The following is a 22181-nucleotide window of genomic DNA, read 5'->3' as shown; positions in this document are numbered from 1 at the left end:
AACTGCATGGACTTTTTCCAGTAAAATGTTTGTTCATGTTTTTAATTTACTTTGTCACGATCCTGCTTAAATTTGTTAGCAATGAAGGAGATCTTTTCCTTTTTCTCCCCCGAAGGGAGCACTTCTAAGTAAAGACACCCATCAACCTGTGCACCACATGATACCTGTTGGGTAACTTGTGGCTAGCACTCATATCCAACAGATTCACCTTTTGATAGAAACCTTTTTCCTGCAGATGAAGACCAGTTCCAGTGGGTTAGGTCCACTCTGCCCACCCAGTGATATCTGGCTACTGCCCTGCCTGTGATATCACATGCCAGGCAGAACTTCCCTTGAGTGCAAGGTAAGCTATGGAGGACCTCCAGAGATAGGACAAGACCCATGCAGCGTTTAAAGGATGATTTGGCTTCTTTCCTACGTCCTGACTTGGAACTGAAAGGCCTTGACTTGGCCATCCAATCAGTCAAGGTATATCTTATTTTGGGTTAAAAGATTTTAACTGACTAGCAAATGTCCTTTTGGTGTCTTCTCAGTTCATGATCTTGGGTTTTCTGAAACAATTAATTAAAGTCTTTTCTTTCAATCTCAACTTCACCAAGCATTGCAGAAGCCATGATAGGTATCCACCTGACAGGGAGATCCGTCATGCCTAGGGAAGCCAAAATCTAATTTGGAGTAAATTAAGTGAGAGGAATAATGAAGTATTGCTTGGAATCACACACGGTGTGAATAAAAAGCATGAAAATAAGAAAAAGCAATTACTTATGAATGACTAGAGCATCAAGAGACACAGTCCATGGGCGTTCACTACCAATCCTTATTTTTCTCCACTGAGGTTTCTGCACATAAGTGGGATAATTCTTCTACCCACTAAGAAAAAAACATGAAGGGATAAGCTTACAACTCTTTTTCATCTGTAAAAAGACCATAAATGGAAGGAGAGTATATGTGGGACTGCAAAGTTAAACATCTCCAGTCTCAAGTTCATGTGTATAGACTGTGTGCAATGTTCACTTTTGCAGCATATCCTGAAAATTACTGCCAAGTAGTTTCTGCTTCTCTTTGGCTTACTGTGTTTTGTGTTTTGTTGTTGTTGTTGTTGTTTTGTGTTTTTCTCTACGTCTTTTTTTATTTTTGTATTTTAATGTGCTTTTAGCTGCCACTGATTCACAAGAAAGTGTATATGCTGCTGAGTACATAATCTAAAATTGCCCGAACTCTAGTACTTTCAATGGATAAAGGTAATGTGAAAAACTTTCCCTTCCCAGAGACTGCACAGTCTAGCTTAGAGAAAGCAATAAAAAACTTCACTTTCTCCCACTTCTTTAGATGCTACCACTCTTCTTCCTAAGATTAAAAAGATCTAAATATATTTTAAACTACATTGTCTCCATATGAGTGTATTTTTTTCACTTCTACCAATGCAGTATGATATTATCACTTAAATTACAGTATGCAAGCAGAGCATGGCTTGAATTTTAATTCCTTAACTGTGGTTTTCATTTAAACAGAATTCACACTTCTCATGCTACTATTTGGATGGAGAAAGCTTTATGCAGGTCAGGCTTAGCAGCAGCAATGCATCGTTAAGACTATATTCACAATGTAAACTAATATTTTATTTAATTACTGTTTGATTTGATGGCAATGAATTTTCCTTGCCTTTCCTCAAGAATGGTGATTTAAAGGAGAGGTTTCGAGTACAGCTCAGCAGAAGACAGAACGAACAGCAAAGTTCAGAATCTGTTGAAGAGATCATCATATCTTATTTGCTGAAAAATTGGTCTCATTTCTTGGAAAGTGTTTAAGCAAAATGTAACAATGAAAAGTACTTCCTTCCCTCTTCCTCTTAACTGCATGGTGTCTGATCAGGCGCCTAGTTGTTGAACCAATACTATAAATGGGAAGGTTACAGATAGTAAGTCACACATGTGCCTCTAATGCTAAAGATTGTAACAGCACAACTGTGAGAAAAACAGAGCACAGGCTTATTTGAAGGGCTAAGACTGTGGGTGTCCCACTGGCAGTTGCATTTGCACCAACTTCCTGTGAGTGATAAATGAGAAAGCCAGATATCCACTTTCTCTGAAGTACCTGCTTTGAAGACTACTCAGTATTCAGGTAAGGCAAGTGTATTACTGTGGAGAAGGAATTGGCAATGAACCTCTCCCCTCAAACAAACAAAGGATTAAAAGCTCTGTGAATCAAGTTGTAATGCGAAGAAATAGAGGGACTGGATCTCTCAGTTCACCAAAATTATATTGTTGTTAGTGGGAGTAGTAAGAAAGATAAGAAAGTATTTCCTTTATGATACCTTAATTATTCTGTGGAACAGAGGGTGTACTTTGAATGGATTGGAAGGGTGAATCAACATGGATAATTAATTCCTTCTCATAACACAGGGATTGTTTCTTTTGAGGTGAAGGAAGGAGGCTGAAAATCTTGTCATTAATTCCAAACAGCAAGCTTTGTCCTTTTCTCTGGTGTAGAGGTGGAAACTTTTCTCCTTAATAAATTATCTCCATATCAAGCTACTCTGAAAGATCACTTCAGTGTTGATGAAGAGGTAGTTTGTGGCTAAGAGAAGGCCCAAGATTTTTCCAGCTAATGAGTTTTGCTTCCAGCTATAACAGATGACAAAGAAGGAAGTACAGTAGCTGTTAAGCATGCATTTGAGGAAGAACAGCCGGTGATGCAGGGAGCTGTTGCTTGACATAGGATCATGCTTGTGTGCAAAGGTGTGAAGATGCCAGAGTTCATCAGTCTTCTTCTGGCTCCATGTTTGGTCTGGGGAGCTGAAACAATGCAAGGTGAGTTTCAGAATCTATCTGCACCCCCCCCCCCCCCCCCGCCCTTTTTTTCCCCCTCCTTTCTTTTCTATTATTGTTCTTTTTCTTTTAGTCTGACATTTCTCCACCCTCCCTTCATTTTCTGCTTTCACGTTGGTGACAAAAAGAGAAGGAGACTTTACGAGTGTACACATGTGGTTACCAGGGCTATACCAAGTACTCCAGCTGTATATCAATGGCAAGGTTGTGAATGGTATTTAGGCAAGACCCCAAATTTCATGGGCCAAACAGTGTTCAAAGTCTATTAGTATTATTTAAATTGAATAGTCATGAAGTTTCACATCTGACTAGGCCTGACTATTACCTTCATGAACTGTGACTTTGCCTATCCCATTATTAGATACCTTATTTGTTTATACCAGAAAAATTCTTTTCCAACCTGCCATATTCCCCCAATGGCTCTTTGTTATGTCTGTTGACTTGTCCTGCCTCCAGGTGATACTCTCCTTTTCTTTACAGTTACAGTGAGGGCTGGCTTCCCCTAAGGGACAGGGAACTGAGAGCCTGTTGGTAGCACAGCTGGCAGAGCAGAGGCTGTCCCACAGCACACCTGTGAAGAAATTGCTCATTCATCACTCCAAGTGTTAGAAGTCCTGAGATTGTATTAAATAAAAGGTCTTGAAAAACATACCTGTTGCACACCTATCTTTCCACAGAGAGACACATATCTGGTACTTGGGAGAATTATGCTGTCTTGCCTTACATGTGATTCGCAGTACTAAATGTATACTGTGGGCTCTCTGCTCTCTAAGCTTTGTCTCGACGAAGACTGAAACAACCTTTTATTTTCATCATGTTCCACAATTTTATGTGAAAGTGGGCTTGGCTTGGCCACAGGCCTTTCTTGCAAGAATAGGCATCAGCTGCCCCAGGCCTGCTAGAAATTCCTCAACACAGCTCCTGCTTGCACAGAGCTTTTTCACAAAACAGAAAGGGAAAGCAGGTTCTCTGCAAATTCACCTACAAGGTACGTTTGTTTACTGATAGAAGGATGCATATTTTTCACCCACGAGATTTTTGAAGAATGTTTTCCTTGTCAGGAAGCTTTCTCCTTTCTGTGACTTGAATGTCATTGTAGCTAACTGGAGAGGGTATCTTTCACTTTTGCACACAACTTCCTAGAGGCATAACTCTTCCTAAGACAAGTGGGCTTGCTAGTTGGGCACGCGAAAGTCTTCACCCTGACAGCAACCCACAAAGGCAAAACTGAATGTCCTGCTTGAGGAGGCAATAATTAATCAATAATGATAAATAATTTTATCATTATTAAATTATAAAACTATCATATCTTGCACTTTATGCGTTTCTACTGAGACATCTCTTGATTGTTAGAAGAGCAGTGAATTGGTAAGATCATTTGTTCAGCTTTCTAAAAAATCTATATACTATTTGAAGCTGTTTTTCTAAACATCTCTCAGATTCTTTCTGTCTTTAAGATTTACACAAGGCAATATTACACTGGCTAGTCCTTCCATCCACCTTAGACCCTTGTTTATTGAAAAGTCATGCTGAGATTTACCAAGAACTAAGAATTTTGCTGGTCGTAGGGCAATGATGCTGAAGTGAGTGCTCAGCTAAATGAATCTCCATTCAGCACTGCCCAGTTAGTCTTGGTACTCTCATTTCCTTCTGCTGGGAATATCAAAGGATCATTCATAGGAGAAGGCAGGCTTCTTACAGTGGGAGCTGTTCTTTTAAGCTTTCTGTGTTATAATCACACTTGCTTGGTCACGTTCCTGTCTGTTTTGGTATTTCATGGAGCATCAGGCCTCTGCAGTTCAGGAAAAGAAACAGAGGTAAAACCTGAAGTCTTAGATCATCTCACTGTATCAGAGTGGCTGTGATCCCTGCCTGGCAAATGGAGAACAGAAAAGGAAGGATGTTTTTCATGTTTTAGTCAGTGTTATGAAGGCCTTTTGCTTTGAAGGCACAAAGCCCAGTGAGGCTTAAAATCATCCAGCTTAAGACTTTGTACTTATCTTTTGAATTAGAATATTTCAATACATTTTGCAAATTAATTTTACCAGTTACAAAAAATCTCCAGCTTTTCTTCAGAGCTTGTAGACCAAATTCTTATTTTTATTGCACAACCATTTTGATTTGCAGACAACAGGCAGAGTCAAAAAGTTGAAGCTTTCTCAGTCCTAAGACTCACAATAAAATTCAGATATATGGCAATGTAATGAGAGTCAGCCCTACTCTAAGAGCAGCAGCTGCTGTTGGAGACTTCTTGCATTTGGGCTGTCCCATGAAGGACTAAATTTTATTTGTGAAATCTGTGCAGTGTGAGCTGAACTACATAGGGAAAATTTTCAGGAGACCTCACAGCCCCGCTCCTCACTTCTTTTCTCTGCCTTCTTAAGCACAGTAGCAGAATTTGTGTTCATTTTACCATTTTCTACTACCTGCTTTATGCCTCATCTGTTTTCTCTTTTCAGAGAGCATCCCAATGCAGACTCTACACTGCTATCCTGACTACAACTCTCTTACCACTTGCACATGGATGGAATGCTCAGAGGCTCATCAATTCCTGAATGTGACTCTGAACTTTAACCACAGCCATGAAAAGTAAGTGACTGGCTGGTGTCCTGTGAAGAGTTCAAAGGGGCTTGGCTGCTGAACCTAAGAGATGGAGCAGGGCAATAGGGTGATGGCCTGAGCTTGCAGCCAGCATAGTATCCAGCATGCAGACACCAGTGTTATGTCCAAGCTGGGGAGAAAGTTGGATCTGTACAGGATAAGGAAGAACAGGAAGGAAGCAAAGCATGGTAATTGAGTTGTTTTCATTATCTTTTCAATCACTCTCCCCTGCTTTTGCTGTGAGATCACAAGTGCAAAATATGGCAAGACATGTTAATTATTGCACCTGAGTGGAGAAGGTAACGCTGGATGCAATGGTGATAACACCTAGTTAGTATGTCATAGAAGGCTCCTTCGCCTTCCTTATGTTGGTAAGAAATAGTTACTTAGAAATAATTTCTGCAAAACAAGCTGTGAGAAAAACAGAAGTTGTATGTGTTTGTTTCACTGGGTTTCCTCTCAGAGATACTGGGATTGCGTCTGTCACTATCTTTTTACTGCTTCTGCTTCCTTTCAAGAAAAGACAGAACCTACGAACATGAGATTACAAGGGAGAGGAAGGGCCAGAGAAAGAGGAAGATAAAGGGGAAAAAGAAAAAGAACAGACAGCAGAAGCAGGGATGGAGGGTCAACAGTAGATAGATTGGAGGGTGCTAAGAAAACATGTGAAATGAGAATGGGAAGAAATTGTCTTGGTTTTATTTTTGAGAAAGAGCTTTGAGAAACATTTATTCATGAATTGACCCAAAATCTGATGAAGTCAATGGACGAAGTTCCCTTACAGTCTATAGAGTATTGAATCGCATTGAATACTTGAGCAATTTTCTATGCATTGAAATCTACAAACCACAGAAGTGTTCCTGTGACACAATGGACTCCAGAACTCTGCCTGGAAATATTTTTCTTTTTTTTTCTTTCTGTAGGATGACTGAAGTCCCAAAGGCCTCTCATGTATTGTGTTCCAACTGCTAGCTGCATGTCTTTGCCTTACTTTCTTTGATTTCTCTAGTGTAAGAACACTGAGAGTGACCGGGATCAGCCATCCATCCATATCCCCAAGGAAGTCCATAGCCAGGAGCCAAGCTCACAATCAGCAGCATATATCACCAGGCACAGATATGACTGTGTCATAACTCAGGCAGGGGCCTGAGGAACTTAAAAGCAGCCTCTGAGTGAAAGTGGGGAAGCCCTCAGTCAGGCCAATTCCATCTTAGCATCAAAGCTGGTCTTGACCATACAGAACCAAATCCCTGGAGGGGAAGGATGTGCTCAGGGCTCAGACAGCTACCAACCCAAGACAGTTATTGTGAATGCATCTTCCCCTTAGGAAAGAAAGGACCACAACTAGAACAAACTAGATGTGCTTGTTATTAGAGAAGAAAGCCATAATTTAGACCATCTATCAGCATCCTATTCAAATACTCATGCCTTTTATTCTGTGTAACCAGGAACAAAGAAATGACCTGCGCATTCCACAAAGGTGAAAACCACACTAAGTGCCAGAGCTTCACAATTCACTGGGTGTGTCAAAGCCATCTGAGAGCAAGTAATATAGAAAGGTACAAGTTTAAACCTGACCTGAACCTGCAGGCAGAGCTAAATGTCTACTTGTTTCAGAATGGTAAGCGTGAGCCTCTAAGTCTTGTCTCTGTTCCTGAGTATTTAAAAGTTTTGTCAGATGAAGATGTCATTTATGTTTTGAATTTCTAATCCTAAAAAGATACAAGAACATAATACTATGTATGGGTGAATAATCAGCTAATGGGTAAGGCTCAAACAGTTGTAAATGGGGTTACATAAAGCTGGTGACCGGTCACTAGTGGGCTTCCCCAGGGCTCCATTTTGGCACCACTTCTCTTCAGTGTTTTAATAAGCGATATGGACACAGGACTCAAATGCCTACTAAGTTTGCAGATGATACTAAATTAGGAGGAGCTGTTGACTCCTGTGAAGGTAGAGAGGCCTTGTGGAGAGGTCTTGGTCAAACTAGAAGGCTGAGCAATCACCAACTGCATGAAGTTTAACTAGAGTAAGTACTGGATTCTGCACCTGGGAAGGGGTGACCCTGGCTGTATGTACAGACTAGGGGATGACAGACTGGAAAGCAGCCCTGAAAAAAGAGATTTTGGCGGTTTTGGTCAATGGTAAGTTGAATATGAGTCAGCAGTACGCCCTGGCAGCCAAAAGGGTCAGCTGTACCCTGGGGTGCATCAAGCATGGCATGGCTAGCTGGTTGAGGGAAGTGACTGTCCCGCTCTGCTCTGTGCTGGTGGGGCCTCACCTTGAGCAGTGTGTGCAGTTTTGGGTGCCACAGTGAAAGAAGACATAAAACTATTAGAGAGCATCCAAAGGAGGGCTACGAAGATGGTGAAAGTGTCTAGAGGGCAAGATGTATGAGGAGTGGCTGAGGTCCCTTGGTTTGCTCAGCCCAGAGCAGAGCAGGCTGAGGGGAGGCCTCATGGCGGCCTGCAGCTCCCTCACGAGGGGAGCGGAGGGGCAGGCGCTGAGCTCTGCTCTCTGGGGACAGCGACAGGACCTGAGGGAACGGCATGGAGCTGGGACAGAGGAGGGTCAGGCTGGGAGTTAGGAAAAGGTTCTGCACCCAGAGGGTGGCTGGGCACTGGGACAGGCTCCTCAGGGCTGTGGACATGGCACCGAGCCTGCTAGACTTCAAGAAGCATTTGGACAATGCTCTCAGACAGATGGTCTGGCTTTTGTGGTCCTGTGTGGATCCAGGAGTTGTACTTGGTGATGAAAAGGTACTTAGGTCAGTCAGCCCTTAACTTGAAACCTGAGTGAGAGTGAAGTTAAATAGCTGTAAGGCCATACTACCACCTTCAACTTCAGTGCATTTTGGATAGACAGAAATGGCTGCTCCTGACCACAATAGAAAAATGGTGCTAGACCTTCCAACTTACCAATGTCTTAATCAGGGCAGGGGGGAGATATCAAAAAAGCCTTCAGTTTTAGCACAATGGTCTCTAAAGTATCCTCCCACAAAAAGCTGTTATGGAGCTGTGCAGGAACACTGCTTTCCCTACTTTTCTATTCTGTTCAGGGATATACTATCCAGGTCTAGTACAGTTTTGCCTTTTGTGCTGAAAACTAGTAATGGATTATTTGCAGAGCTGAAAGAAAATAGTTAAATGTCCAGATCCTATCATTCAGAGAAGGTCAGCTAGGTGTTTTCTTCCCCTCTTCATGTTCCTGCACTTACTGTCTCACGTGTTGCACCTTCACCTTCCAGTTCAGCCCCTTCCACCACAAAACCTCTCAGTCAGAGAGAGTTCAGGAGACTTCTTGCTGACCTGGACGGCAGCTGAAGGAAGCCAAGGGCTGGGCAATGCACTGGAGTATGAAGTCACTTACAAGCGGGAGTGGGAGTCCTGGGAGGTAAGAGTGGATGAGCTGGGCTGTCCTGACTTGGGCGGCACCCTTTGGGGCAGTTGAGGGCTTGTGGAAAAAGCTGTGCAAACGAGTGGCATTTCCATGCTCAGGCACTAGGAAAAATAACAAATGTTGTTTCGGGTCAGGTGGAAGGGGCCCCATCTCTGTTTGCAAGTGACCTTCCCGGTGAAATACCATTTCTCCTGACTTCAATGCAAAAATCTGTACTCCACTGAAAAAAGCACTGCACTTGGGCTTTGAGTTGGAATTTATTTTACCCTGAACCCCTCCCAAAAGAAATTACAGTGCGTTTCATGCATAGCCCATGGGAACGCTCATGTGGGAAAAACGTAAAATACATCTGAAACCATGACAAGTGTCTTGGGCAGATTCCCACACAGTTCTGAGCTGGGCAGTGCTGTGACCCTTGTGTAGCCGGTGCTGGAGCCAGCCAAGGCTCTGCAAGCTGCAGGAGCTGGCCCATCTGCTGGGCTGGGTTGGAGCTGGCCATGCCTGTGCCTTGCCCTTCCACTGTCATGATGGCAGCATGCAGGCAGAAGCCCTGTGCAATGGGAGCGAGGAGCGCTGTGTGTCAGCATGTGCGTCACCATCACGTGCATGGGATTGCTTGGAGGTGCGTCCTGACAGTCACCTCCTTGCTCCTTCCCTGCCTTCTCTCCACCTCTTCTCTGTTCCCCATTTGTCCTCCCCGCTAACAGAAGGCTGCATCGCGCTTGCTCTCCAACACCACACGTTGCCACCTCAGCCACCTCGTGCCAGGGAGCCGATACGTTGCCCGTGTGCGAGCCAGAGCGGAGCAGGCCAGAGGCTTCTCTGGGCCATTCAGCGAGTGGAGCACGGATGTGTCCTGGGAGACCCCCGAAGGTAGCGTGGGTCAGAGTGGGGCTGTGCAGGGGTAGGACAGCTGGCTGAGAAGCCAGGGCTGGGGGATGTGGTTTGGCACGATGCTGGCAGACCATCATGGGGTGGCCCTTTCTAGTCATTGCTTTCTCTCGGGAAGCCCCAGAAATGCGATACTCCATCTTGCCTCTTCCAGAGTGTTTGGCATTTCCATCCCATTGGACAGACCTTGTTCACGCAGACCCAGACAAAGGCTTTCACTGCACTTTCCCTGTCACTTAACTTGCTCTGATCTTCTGTGTAGGCCGGGAACGCATTCAGCCCAGGAACCTTCGCTGCCTTTTCAATGGTGCAAATCTTCTGATGTGCAGCTGGGAAGTGAAGAAGGTGATCACCACCTCTGTCATCTTTGGCTTGTTCCTCAGGGCCACTCCAGCATCCGCGTATGTGATCTGCCAGTGGCAGTGTGCCCATGCCTCTCCCACTGAGCTTCTGCTCTGTCCCGTTCCCGCTGATCTCAGCACAGCCTCCTTTCTCCCCCCAGGGAAGAGGAGTGCTCTCCCGTGTACGAGAAGGCCTTGCCCCACATCCCCTATGTGGTGCAGAGCTGTGCGATCCCTGTTAGCAACATCAGCAGTCAGAGCCGGTACCATTTGTCTGTCCGGACCAAGACGGAGGAGAAACTGATTGAAGCCTACAAGAACAGTGAGCTCCTGTGTTGTGTCTCGCTTCTGCTGGGAGTTTTCTGGGAGGGCTGGCTGTGTGGGCAAGTGGTGGTGAGGAAAAGTGGGTGGGAAGGAGAAGAGCTGAGCTGGTGAAGAGAGGGTCGGGACGCCGTGACAGGTCAAAGGTCTGGGAGAGGTGGCTTGCAGGTGTGCAGTTTCTCAGTGTCACTTGCTGCTCTCAGGATGGTGGCAGTAGTGGAAACTGCTGTGCAGAAATCCCAGAGCTCTTCTGTGAGCAATCGTCACCACACTGAGTTCCCTGCAATCAGAATGTCATTGTCCTTTGCCATTGTCCCAGGTGACAGGGAGCTGTAGTGAGAGGTGTTTTGTGGAAGTGTGTCACTGTGTGATTTGCAATAAGCTGGTGGAGCTCCTGGGGTGCAGTGTCCCCTGGAGCACTGGATGAAGTAGGACTGCTCTGCTGAGTGAGCTATGCCAGGTCAGATCGTCTCTGCCTGCATGCATCTGGAGGTACTGGTGCTGTTCTTTACAGACCAGAACTGGGGAGAGCTCCTGCATTGTTTGTAGATACCAGTTAGTAGCTCCAAGAGAGCTGAAAATCTCTGGGAACATGGTGGATGAGTATGGACTTTTGAAATATCATTTCACTGCTTTTCTGAGGGAGCACCATCCAAAGGATCATTCGTAGAGTTTATGTTCTTCGTAAGAACGTGACTATTTTTCTGATAACACTTGGTTCCATTGGGTTTTAGTACTTCTTTTCTAATTTAGGTAGATGAGGTTACAGTTTGTGCAGATGTGTTTTTTGTTTCACATACAGAAAAAGCAATTTAGATATTTTCAATTAATTGTATACCAAAAGAAAAGGCATAGAAAGTTGATGTTATGAAATGAAACATTGGTTACAATCTGTATTAGAAAAGTCAGCTACAAGTTGAGATGTTACATTAAGATTTCCGGATTATTACAGAAGTAACTTCTGTAAGCTCTCCATAAATTCAGTGTAAGTAGTTTTGTTGTTCTTGTGTTGTTGTTGTTGTTTTTTTTTTTGTATGTTTTTTTGTTTTTGATATTCAGATAATTTCATGGATTCAGTTTAGTACATGGTGCCATCTTGGAGTTTTCAAAGCAAAGTTAGCGTAACCTGTAATAGTAATATAAAATAGGAACTTATTCAGTCAGTTATGCTTACAGAGAAGCACAGCACAGAAAGCTGATCATTTATGAAGTTCTATAATAAAAACAAACAAACAAAAACCACAGAGGAAGCCTCTGTATCTCAAAGAAGTTGAGGGAGTCTGAGTAGTGCTCTGAAAGTGTGCCTGCACACTTTCTACAGTGCAACAAGAGTAGAAATTTGAAACAGAAAACATTGTGCACTTAAGTCCACATACGTGCCCTTGGAAATGATCACATTGTAGGAAACTTACCAAGAATATGCATAAGAACTGAAAAAACATCTAGAGAATTAGTGGAATTTACATGCCTGAATAGGTTATATAGATGTTGAACAAAGACAGTGACCGTAACACCATACTTCAGCAACTTTTCAGAAGCAACAGATGAATATCAAAAGATGAACAAATCACTTTTTAAACTCCAGATCTTGGAAATTTGTAACAACTGGTGTTGAAGTGACTATGCCTTCACTGCTCATGGCCAACAAGTTCTCAAGCAAATCACATCCACACTGGGAAGACCATATTTGTTGCCAGGTTGAAAAGTCTCTCAGAAGCACTTAGGCCTCGTGGCGCAGGACTATTTAGCACCCACCAGTCTTGCCTCTTAGGTGTTTCACTCATACAGTGTAACCTTCCTAATGCTTTCAATGTTAAAAGACACTCTAATTGTTTCCCTAGAGCAGTTTTACTGATCCTTCCATTGATGATCTCATGCCCATGGCTTCTTTTTGAAAGACCATGATGGTACAATATGACCAAGCACATGCCTAGAAATAAAGGCAGCAAGCATGCATACTGACAAAGTTTTTGTAAAAAAATAAATTAATGTGGAGTCTGGAGGAAACTGTCAAGCAACTACTGCTGAAATAAAACAAAACAAAACAACAGAAAAACCCACCCAGATACTTAAAAGCCATGCAGTGTGTCCTTCCTCACAGGTGTTAGATCTCTGACGCCACAGGTACTGAAGAAGTCAGCATCTGTACAGAAGTCAGACTAAAATGATCCAGGAGATGGCTGCAGTCTGTGTAGAGAGGTAGTGATACCTTAAAGAAGTTCCCGGGACACGGATTATATATGGCTTTTGCAGAGCTTTTTTCACAGACTCATAAATCAGTCATCCACAGAATGGAGAACATTTAGCCCAGGCACACGCTCAAAGCAGATCATTTAGACTGGGTTGCTCACAGCCTTGTTCAGTTAAGTTTTAAATACCTCCAAGGACAGGGATTTCACCCCCTCTCTGGGTCCCTGTATCAGTGTTTGACCACTTTCATGGTAATGTTTTCCCCCCTATTATCTTGAGTTGCAACTTGTATCCATTGTCTCCAGTCCTTTCACTAGGTACCTCTGAGAGGAGCCTGGCTCCATCTTCTCTGCAACTTCCTATTAGTTAGTTGAAAATAAGCAGATATTCCTTAGTGTGTTTCCTCTATTAGGCTAAACAAGCCCAGTTCCCTCTGCCTCTCCTCATACGTCATGTGGTCCAGCCCCTTCTGAACATTTTTGTGCGCTCCTCCAGGACCGTCCCCAGTTCATAAATCCTTTCTTGTACTTGTTAGTATATTTTTAAGATATCTAAAATAGTGTTAATACTTCAGTTATGTTGCAGGGTTGTTAGACTTGGCTGAGGATAGCAGATATGAAAAAGAGTAGCTTTCTCAAGAGCTCAGTGAAGCTGGCTGTTATGCTTGCTTAGCAAGATAATGTCAGGGAAAAGCCATTCTGTGAGGTACTAGTTGAAGCACACCTGCATCTTTTGAATTTTAGAGATTACTGAACAACCTAGTGTAGGAAAAGGAAAAAGATCCATAGGAAGGAAAGGAGTATTCAGGAAGGTGATGCCTGATATCAGAACTGTTTCTTCCAGTCAAGGTGCTACCCCCAACAAATGTAACAGTGACAATGAATAAAGATGGAGATTATGAGCTGAGATGGATAAAGCATACAAAAAAAAGACGGTGTTATGAAGTGCTGTACTGGAAAACCAGCCAAATGGAAAAGGTAGGTAATGTAACACATGGGACTGGGGGCATCCTGTGAGCAGTATGAATGGGAAAGTTATTGCTTCTTCCATGTTTTCTTCTTTGTATTCCTCAGGTTACCAGAATGATTATCAATGATGAGCCTTACTTCCTACTGCGGGAGCTGGAGCCATCCACAACTTACACCGTAAAAATGCGTGCAAAGCTGCATGGTAGTGAGGGGCTTTGGAGCGAATGGAGTGAGGAATTCACCTGGAAAACTGACAGTGGTACATTTCAGTTTGTATTCCCTCCTGTGCAAGATTGTAAGGGAGTGGCAGGAAAAGCAATCTGATGCTTAGGAAAAGAGTCCTATCAGGTGGGGATGAAGTGCAGGACAAAGTATTCATAGGCACAACAAAGCCCGGTTTCCTGTTAGTCTTCTTGTTGGCTGTGTCTGGTCTTCTGTTCTCAAAACCATGGGAACATGGAAAGCAAAGCTTCATTAGGTCAGTGTTAGGATCAGGACCTGGGAGTGTGTGAGAAAGCTGATGACAGAGGAGTTTCCAAAGGCTGGCTTAGAAATAAAAAGTTCTTTCATTTTCAAAATGTCTGATAATAGTTTTGGCTTCAAGATTTAGAAGAAATTTGTAGTGGGTCACTTGGTTTTAATCTTCCTGGGCACACAGGAATATGTAAACATGCACACACGTGCGCATACATGATCTGTGTTTCTCAGGCACAAGGTATACTGAATCTTAAATACTATGAGGATGAAAAGGGGGCCAGTGTGAAGTCAGATAAACTTGTGGATCAGACCAGAGGTAGGGGTGTTTATGCATGTACTCAGTAACTCTAGCAGACTGAGCTCTGTTGGAGAGGAAAGCTGTTGAAGCAGCAAAAAAAAAAATACTGAGGGAAAGATGTAAGTAAGATATTCAGGCCACATTTGGTCTCTCCCACTTCGTAGGGGATCCCAGCAGTTAGAAGGCCTCATGTTCACATCCTGTGCTGTGCCGCTTGCATTCCTCTGATGTGCTTGCATGGAGAGTGTCCAAAACGCAAAACCTGTTATGGGAAGCAGCCCCTCTGTTGATGGCTCCCTATTTCTCTTTTCTCTCTTTCAGTTCTGTCACCAGTGCTTCTACCAGTGATGCTGACAGCTCTCACCATCACTTTGCTAATAATTGGTTATTACAGCTACAAGTATTTCCTCAGGTAGGTTTTCACCATGAGGAGGAGATTTAGCAGCGTGTTGGCCATGTGAGTGGAATAAGGTTGTGAGGCACTGCTTGTGCAAGTGGTCTGTGAGAGATGAGCCTTGGTGTGCAATGGGCAGCCTGGTGAGTGTTTGTGTGCAGGTGAGAGTTGTGGTGGCCTGCCAGGGCCTTAGCGGTGCCTTGCTGAGCAGAGCAGCATGCTGTACGGGCACAGTTCCTTCCCCTTGCAGCCATGCTGAGAGGCAAATCTTGAAAACTCTGTGTTGTTGTTGTTGTTACAGGCAGAATAAATTGTGGGAGGAAAAGATTCCAAATCCTGGGAAGAGTCGGCTGATCCAGAGCTTCTTGGGGGCAAGAGGGACCTGTACCTTGCAGGGTGTCCCTGCAAGTACAACATGGAGTTATTCTAAGGTAAGAAAAAAGAAGGGAGGGATGTAGTGGGATGACTTATTGACGGGGAGCTTCTAGACTGGGGTCTGGGCTGTCACTGAACAGGCTGCTGTTCAGGAGTACAGGGTCTGGGTGAGCCTCATGAAAGCCTTCACTACAGCCTTTGATCTTGTGCCTGTTTTCCAACTTTGGTAGCCAAGGTGTGAGAGTTGAAAAGTAAAACCATCTCTCCCCTCTGATGCATCTGGTAAGGCATGTCATCACCTGCCTCCAAAATGCCTCCCATATTCCTCATACATGAAATCTGTTGTCTCTAAATTGACTTGGCCTTTCTCTGTTACTAGTTAGGTTGTCTCCTGACTCTTTTCAGTGTTGCCTGCCCCTCTTCTGTAGTCACTGCATGATCACCTCCCTCTACACTCTCCTACAGTTGCTGGAGGTCGACTTCGTACTGTGAGAGATGTATTTTCTCCCACATCGTACTTTTCCTGGACATGGACATTTTCCTCCATGTGGGAAAGGAGAGGGCAAAGAGAAGTGTGTAGTTTACACAGTCTTATCTTTGGAGGCACTTTTAAACGAAATGGCTTCATTTTCCTCCATCTCTCTCCCTCACCCATCTCTTGATTTCATCTGAGAAGCCTATGCAAATCTTGTGATCCAAACAAGTGATATCCCAGTAGGTGGATATCACCAAAAGAGGCATGGCATGAAACACACTTCAAGTTTTACAAAAATAGTGACTGGGTTCCTTCCTGGAGCTGACTCTTGCATGTTGCAGTTTCCCACTATCATAATTCCACAGCCTTATCTATCTGTGAGTCTCCCCTGAAACCACTGGATTTGTATTTGATCTCACATCTGTAATGTCTCTATGTCCTCAAGGCAATGCTGCTAATCTCCGTTCTACAGACAGAGCTCGTGCTATTTTTGCCAATTTGTATTATCTTCTACTTAAGCTAATTGACTTCCACCTCATCTCTGACTCCCTGCAGTGTAAGTCAGTGATGCAGATCTCCAGGGAAGAGTGGTCTTTACAAAGATTAACTTCTCGTTTACCTCTCCAATCACAACGTTTTTAGTTTTTACCCCTATCATCTCTATAAGCCTCACCCCCTACCTTGCAAGTCCTTCTGTCCCACTTTATAGTTTCCCCTTCAGTGGAATGCTTGGTCTTGGCATTGCTTTTGAGACCACATGGTGGGCTGTCATGGCCTTCAGCTAACTCTTTATTTGGCACCCAGTCATTCTCAGCCCCTTATTCAGTCATCAAGCAGTGTATCTCAGGCATGCATCCAGTCAGCAGCTGATACAGGGGAAGTGTGGTAGGCCAGACTTCTTCACATGATGCATAGCTGCATGTTTTGCAGGCCCTGATAAATCCCCCTTGCAGATCATTTATCATTCTAAAGTTCCTGTTGATTAATTTGGCTAATGGCAGACTTAATCAAATTCTTTTCCTGTCCACACAATAATCAACACCGGTACAAGGTCATCCCGCATGCTAAAGGGCATCACAGTAGCTTTGTTACGTATTTCATACCCAGCTTTCCATCCACAAGTGCTGTCTGCTCTTTGTCTCATGGTTTTGAGAGTTTCCATCCCTGTAGTGAATTACCTTATCTTAAATTTTGTAAACATCCCAGCAATTCTGTTTCTCTGGCCAGCCAGCAGAGAAGGACTGTCATTTTAGTCCTATGGGTGAAATACTGCCCGGAGTGTCCTCATCTGGTGCTGGTTCAGAGTAGGCACTGCATAAAACAGTAGCTTTGTGGTTATTCTGAACCTGTAGATGCAGCAGCCCCTGATTCCTATGCTACATAAAGACAGCTCAGGATTAGACAACATGGAAGTTAAGGAACAGTCTTCTGGAGGACAGAACATATTTTGTAACCACAGCAGTGGGATTGCTTCTGCATTACCATCTTTTGTGACTTGAAGATCAGAGAAAAACAGATCTCAGCTTGTTTTGACTAGAGAATGAAAGTTGAAATGTGAAGAGGATCTGCAGATTGGAGCAAGAACGAAGGAGGGAAAAGCTGATAGCAAATGTTAAAATGGATTGAGGAGGTACGAAGGTGCCAGGAATACATTCAGACTGGCAGCTTTTAAGCCTGTGTCAATCTATTACAGATGGCCTGTAGCAATGTTACTGCTCTGTTTAGGTGGGGAAACGGCACAGCTCTTAAAATGAGAACACCAAGGTCATTTGGACAAAAGTTTGGAAAGGCGACTTTTGAAGTACGGGTTGATAAACTGTTAAAACTAATTATATGGGGTAAGTGCCTGGAAGCTCATTCTTATCATAAATGTCCATCGCAGATGTGCTACTAGCATGCTTGTGCCCATGGCGCCTGTCTCTTCCCAGCCTTAGAGTGATCTCTCTTTCCTCAGAAGTGTTAACATTTTCTTGTTCTTTTTTCTTTCCCCAGGAAGCTGTCAGCCAACTGCCAGCCAGCCAGGTGGGCTTCAGTGGGCAGAACACTTCTGAGGGGGTGGAGGAGATTAACTGCCTTCAAGTGCTGGATGGGTAAGTAAGCAGCCCACCCCTGACTCCTTTCTTGAAAGGTTCCTTACTAATCTTGGGGAAGAGCAGACTGTGCATAGATTCACTCACTGAGAAAGGGAGGACAAAGAATTTTCACCTATATATTTTGCAAGTCTGCATCCATCTTCCAAACACCTACAGAAATTGCAATGAATTGCTGCATCTGCAGACTTTGACTTCCTTGGCTGGATGTCTGAGGATAGAAACCTGCTCTATTTCTTTCTATGCATTTCCTTTGGAAATAGATTTCAATAAAAGGCATTGACTACTGGGGTGGATTACTACTTGGCTGAATTCCTCCCAGCCCACCTGAGCATAACCTCCATCACGCGCAGACGTGCATATTCTCTTACCTCTTCATCCTCTAGAAATGACATACTTGCTGGTCCTTGAAGCAAAGTCTGACTTTGAAAGTGGAGGATAAACAAAAAGCTATTTACAGTGGTCCTGGCCTGTGTGAGGCTGATCAGAAATAGCTCCAAATTGTCCATACAAATTTGTGTCAGGTCTTCAAAGATGGAGAAGTGACCATAGTGCTCTATTCAAGAAATTATCCTAGGTTTCACAGCAACTGGGGGGAAGCTGACAAAAATTAAACAGACTCTTGGGTTTTGTGACTATCTGCTTCTTAGAAGAGAGGGTCAGCTTTTTCCAATAAATACTTTTCTAAGTCATGTTAGGGGAAGATGACTTATGTTTGTTACTTCTTTGAAATCTTACCTAGCCTTCTCCTTTAATCTAACTTCCCATTCAGTGCTTGTAAGATCCTTGAGACAGAGGCCCCTTATTTTGAAGAAGTAACTGTAAAATATCACTGAGAGGTCTAGAGCTGCATAAATGCTGATGCTAGCAGTCACACTGCCTGAGTCTATACTGCTAAATAAATCAGGGCCAAGATGTACTATCGAGCTCTGTCTTCTAACTGCTCATGCTGCTTTGTTGTCAGCACTCTCCTGGCCATGGTTTGGCCTGTGCCAACTAGTGCTCTCCAAGGCAATATCCTGGCACAGTTTGTGATAGCACAGGGCAGTAATCATTCCCAGTAGGCGACACAGAAATGACTGTATCAGGTTCAGTGTCCCTCAACAGTATTCTAGCAAGTTTTGCACCCAGGCCCTGCAGTTTCATACTATGAATGCAGCTGTACACAGCACTCACATTACATTGTGTACATTGAAATGAAAAAACAAACAAACAAAAAACACACAAAACACAAAACAAACAAACAAACTTAGCTGTGTTTTAGACTGCAGGGACACTGGGGGAGACCTCGAAGGCAACCAGGGCTGTACAGTGTGGATGCAGCCAGCCTACATCATTTAACCTGAGGGCCAAAGAATGGTCCCTGGCTCTGTTTTACTTACAGTAAAAACACAGCCTTTCTCAAAGGCTAATTGCTGCTTGCATGACTTGTAATTGAGCTGGAGTTGGCAGTAGACAGTTGGTGTCTTGCTGTGGCACAGGAAAGGCTGAGGCTTGCATCTTCTGAGGAAGATACAAGAGATGTGGTCAAAGATTCCTACTAGCTTCCTGGAATACAGTGCACCCCCTTACAGCAGCTCCTGTTTGTATGCAGAGATCACCTTAGAGAGCTGTCAGTTAGACAGCTCTCAGTAGCAGCTAAATCCTGTGCTCTTCACCAAAACAGGATGATTAAGAACAGTTCACCAGAGTTCCATGGAGCTAAGCCTGTGACAGAGAATGTTTCCCATGGTACACTGGATCCGCAAATCTGTCAGACTTCTGAAGTGCCACATAAAACCACGGTTTCATCAGCTGCTCTTGTCTGCCCACTGAATCAGAGTGCAGCACTGACTGGCCTGTTGGCCAGGCTTCCGTGCAAGAGTGCTGCTGATGCAAGTACTGCTTCCCAGACAGCAATCACTTCCTTTGCTTTCAATGGTCCATACTTGTACAGCCCAGGGATGTCCTCCCAGCCTGAGATGCATCAAACTCTTCAAGTGGACCCAGTGGGAAACCAAGAGAAATCAGTGTCCCTTCAGGGGCATGAGTCTGTTCCCAGGCACCACGGAGGCAAGAGGAGGAGGTCCTCAGCAGCCTTTCCTGCTCCCAGATCAGAAGGAAACAATGCAGCATCTCAACGATGAGAAAGAAGTCTCCCCACGCCCCCCAGCTGGTGGGCAAGGCACGAATGTGAAACCAGAAGAGCAGAAATCTCCAAAGGCTCTTGGCTGTGCCACGTCCCTTCAGCAGTGACCCTCACAGTGTATCACCACAGACAGCCTGTTACTGCCATCAGCCAGTGACTCCACACATCTGCCACTTGCCACCCCATGAGTTTGCTCCTGGGAAATCTGGTGTCACAGCCCCAGTTTCAGGTCAAGCCCCATTCTTTTTTTCCTGAATCACACCTGGATGCATTTGGGGACTACCTTGTTGTCTCTTCAGGTCTCCATGGACCTTCAGAACCCACAAAACATGTCCTTACTTATTTCTTGAAAAGGTACCAATTTTTCTGAAGAACTTGTGTTGGAGAACAACATAGTTATGTTGTTCCCCACACTACCATGACAGTTTTCCTCCACTGTGGAAAACTGCTACCTTGTTCCCTGCCTAAAATCCAATGAGAAGGTGCATATGAGTCAGAAAGATCCCTAAGTAAATAAGTGTTGGAAATTCATTATAAGTATCAGATAGTTTATACATGGTGGAGGATCCATCAGCGGCAAGGAATAAAATGTACAGAGTACTGAGGTCATCCGGATCTCCAGAAAACTGAAGGTGTTATAGAAATTAAACCAGCCAGCTTTGAGATTCAGAAAAGCCTCCTGGAGTTGCAGGGGTCTTTGACAACTAAGACAAAGTTTTCAAAAATTATATTGTTGTAATCCCATTTTATTTCCACAAATGCTACTTCTCCTCTGCAGCTTCTAGTCCAACATGGTGAAAGATCCCAGGTGAGCCTACCCCTTTCTTAGTTACATTACTGCTTTTGGTAAAAGGGGCAGGCCATAATTCTCATGTACCTGCATTTATATAGGCTTGCTTCACATTCCACTGATAGATATGATTGGCAGGGCAAGAAGCCAGATTTAGCTAAGGCTCCTTTCTAAAAATAGGTAATCAATTTCAGCTCAAGCGTCTCAGGATATAGGAAAAGAAAGTGATTTTGCTTGGGCACATAATAAGCATGGATAATCAGTTTTCCTGCTCAAGAGCAATGAACTCAAGCATTTAAAAGAAAAGGAATGTTATTAAAAGGGATAAAATGGCAACTCAAAATAAGCACTGGGAGGCCTATTTACTAAAGTCAGCTATATAACCTGAAAAAGTCATGGTGATGTAGCCCACTCCCACATTTTACATGGATTCGAGAGTCCATTGTTGATGTGTAAGAAAATGTTGGAAAATGTTGCTCCTAAACCTCTCTTCACTGTTCCCAAGTGCAGTGTTTCCACCTCTGATGCTGGGTCACTGCTTTTAGCAGCTTTAGCCCAAGAAACCTTGGTTCTGTCTGCAGTCCCCACACTGCCACCTCAGCATTTCAAATACTCAGAAAGGAGCCAATTGCAAACAAACCCCAAAGACAACCCTGAGAAAAATACCTTTTTTTTTTTTCCTTTTTTTCTTTCTTTTTATTTTCTTTTAAATTTCTTACTTCATAGCTTTTTTGTTCTACTAGTATCAACAACACAGGCAATTCCTAATGCTCAAAAAACCATTCTCTCCTACTGGATACGAGTGTTTTAAATACCTTTCAAACACAATTGCATTTCAGTCTCAGTGCGAAAGACTGAAATCCACTGAAGTCACTGCACTTGCACCCTCTTTGTTGTGATCTCAAGTCACTTCAAACAGCTCTGGATTTCCCTTTTATCCCATTATAAGCAGGATCGGCAATAAGTACTCCATTCTTTTAGGAATTTTGGGCTTACCTCAGGATAGATGTAGCTCTGAATTTAACTTTTATTGTAGTGCAAGCTTTACTGCATAAAGGAATGAATTTAATAGCAGGCTGAAGACTTTGATAAGAGTTTTTGCACTATCTCCTGTTCTTACAGTTACCATTTCTTTTTCAAAATCGCTTGCAGTGGAGATATCAGAGATTGGAATCATTCAGGATAGCACAGAATAGGCAGAAGTCAGAGGGCTAAATGAAAAGAAAAAAAGGTTGGCTGGAGAACAGGAAATCTTTTTTAACAGTGATATCCTGCAGAATAATCTGTTTCTCAATTACAGGGATGCATAAACCTAACCTAGGAAATATCCTTCACTGCAGGAAAAACTAAAAGATAGGAGGAGAGGGTTTTAGAAACTTAGATGCAATTGGTCTCGTCTGTATCAAATTGCTATAGTATGATGTATAGTGAGAACCATAGCATAGTGTAGAGTGAGACCCAGCCCTGCAGGCCCCAAGGTGAGTGCAGCAGGAGGGCAGGAGGTGCTCCTGGCACTCAGCAGCAGTTCCCCTGCGGCCTGTGGAGAGGCCCCCGGTGGAGCAGGCTGTCCCCCTGCAGCCCATGGGTCCCACACGGAGCAGATCTCCACGCTGCA

The 22181-nt window shown here is 43.8% G+C and overlaps 1 protein-coding gene across 1 annotated transcript; it reads left to right on the top strand.

Annotated features, from left to right (window-relative positions):
* Positions 1-1743: 1743 nt before the first annotated feature.
* Positions 1744-21218, top strand: LOC106035783 (cytokine receptor common subunit beta-like). Its single transcript, XM_066996638.1, is given in 16 exon segments — positions 1744-2810; positions 5288-5417; positions 6878-7050; positions 8677-8822; positions 9536-9701; positions 9982-10206; positions 10209-10382; positions 13415-13548; positions 13645-13798; positions 14636-14726; positions 15010-15139; positions 17551-17648; positions 19315-19692; positions 19694-19957; positions 19959-20016; positions 20018-21218. Coding segments are annotated over 16 exon segments (2538 nt in total). The 5' UTR covers positions 1744-2722; the 3' UTR covers positions 20147-21218.
* Positions 21219-22181: the final 963 nt, after the last annotated feature.

This window comes from Anser cygnoides, chromosome 1 (assembly GCF_040182565.1).
Source record: "Anser cygnoides isolate HZ-2024a breed goose chromosome 1, Taihu_goose_T2T_genome, whole genome shotgun sequence".
NCBI classification, from domain to species: domain Eukaryota; kingdom Metazoa; phylum Chordata; class Aves; order Anseriformes; family Anatidae; genus Anser; species Anser cygnoides.
Note: the sequence above shows the minus strand (reverse complement) of the source record. Positions and strands in the feature narration are given on the sequence as shown.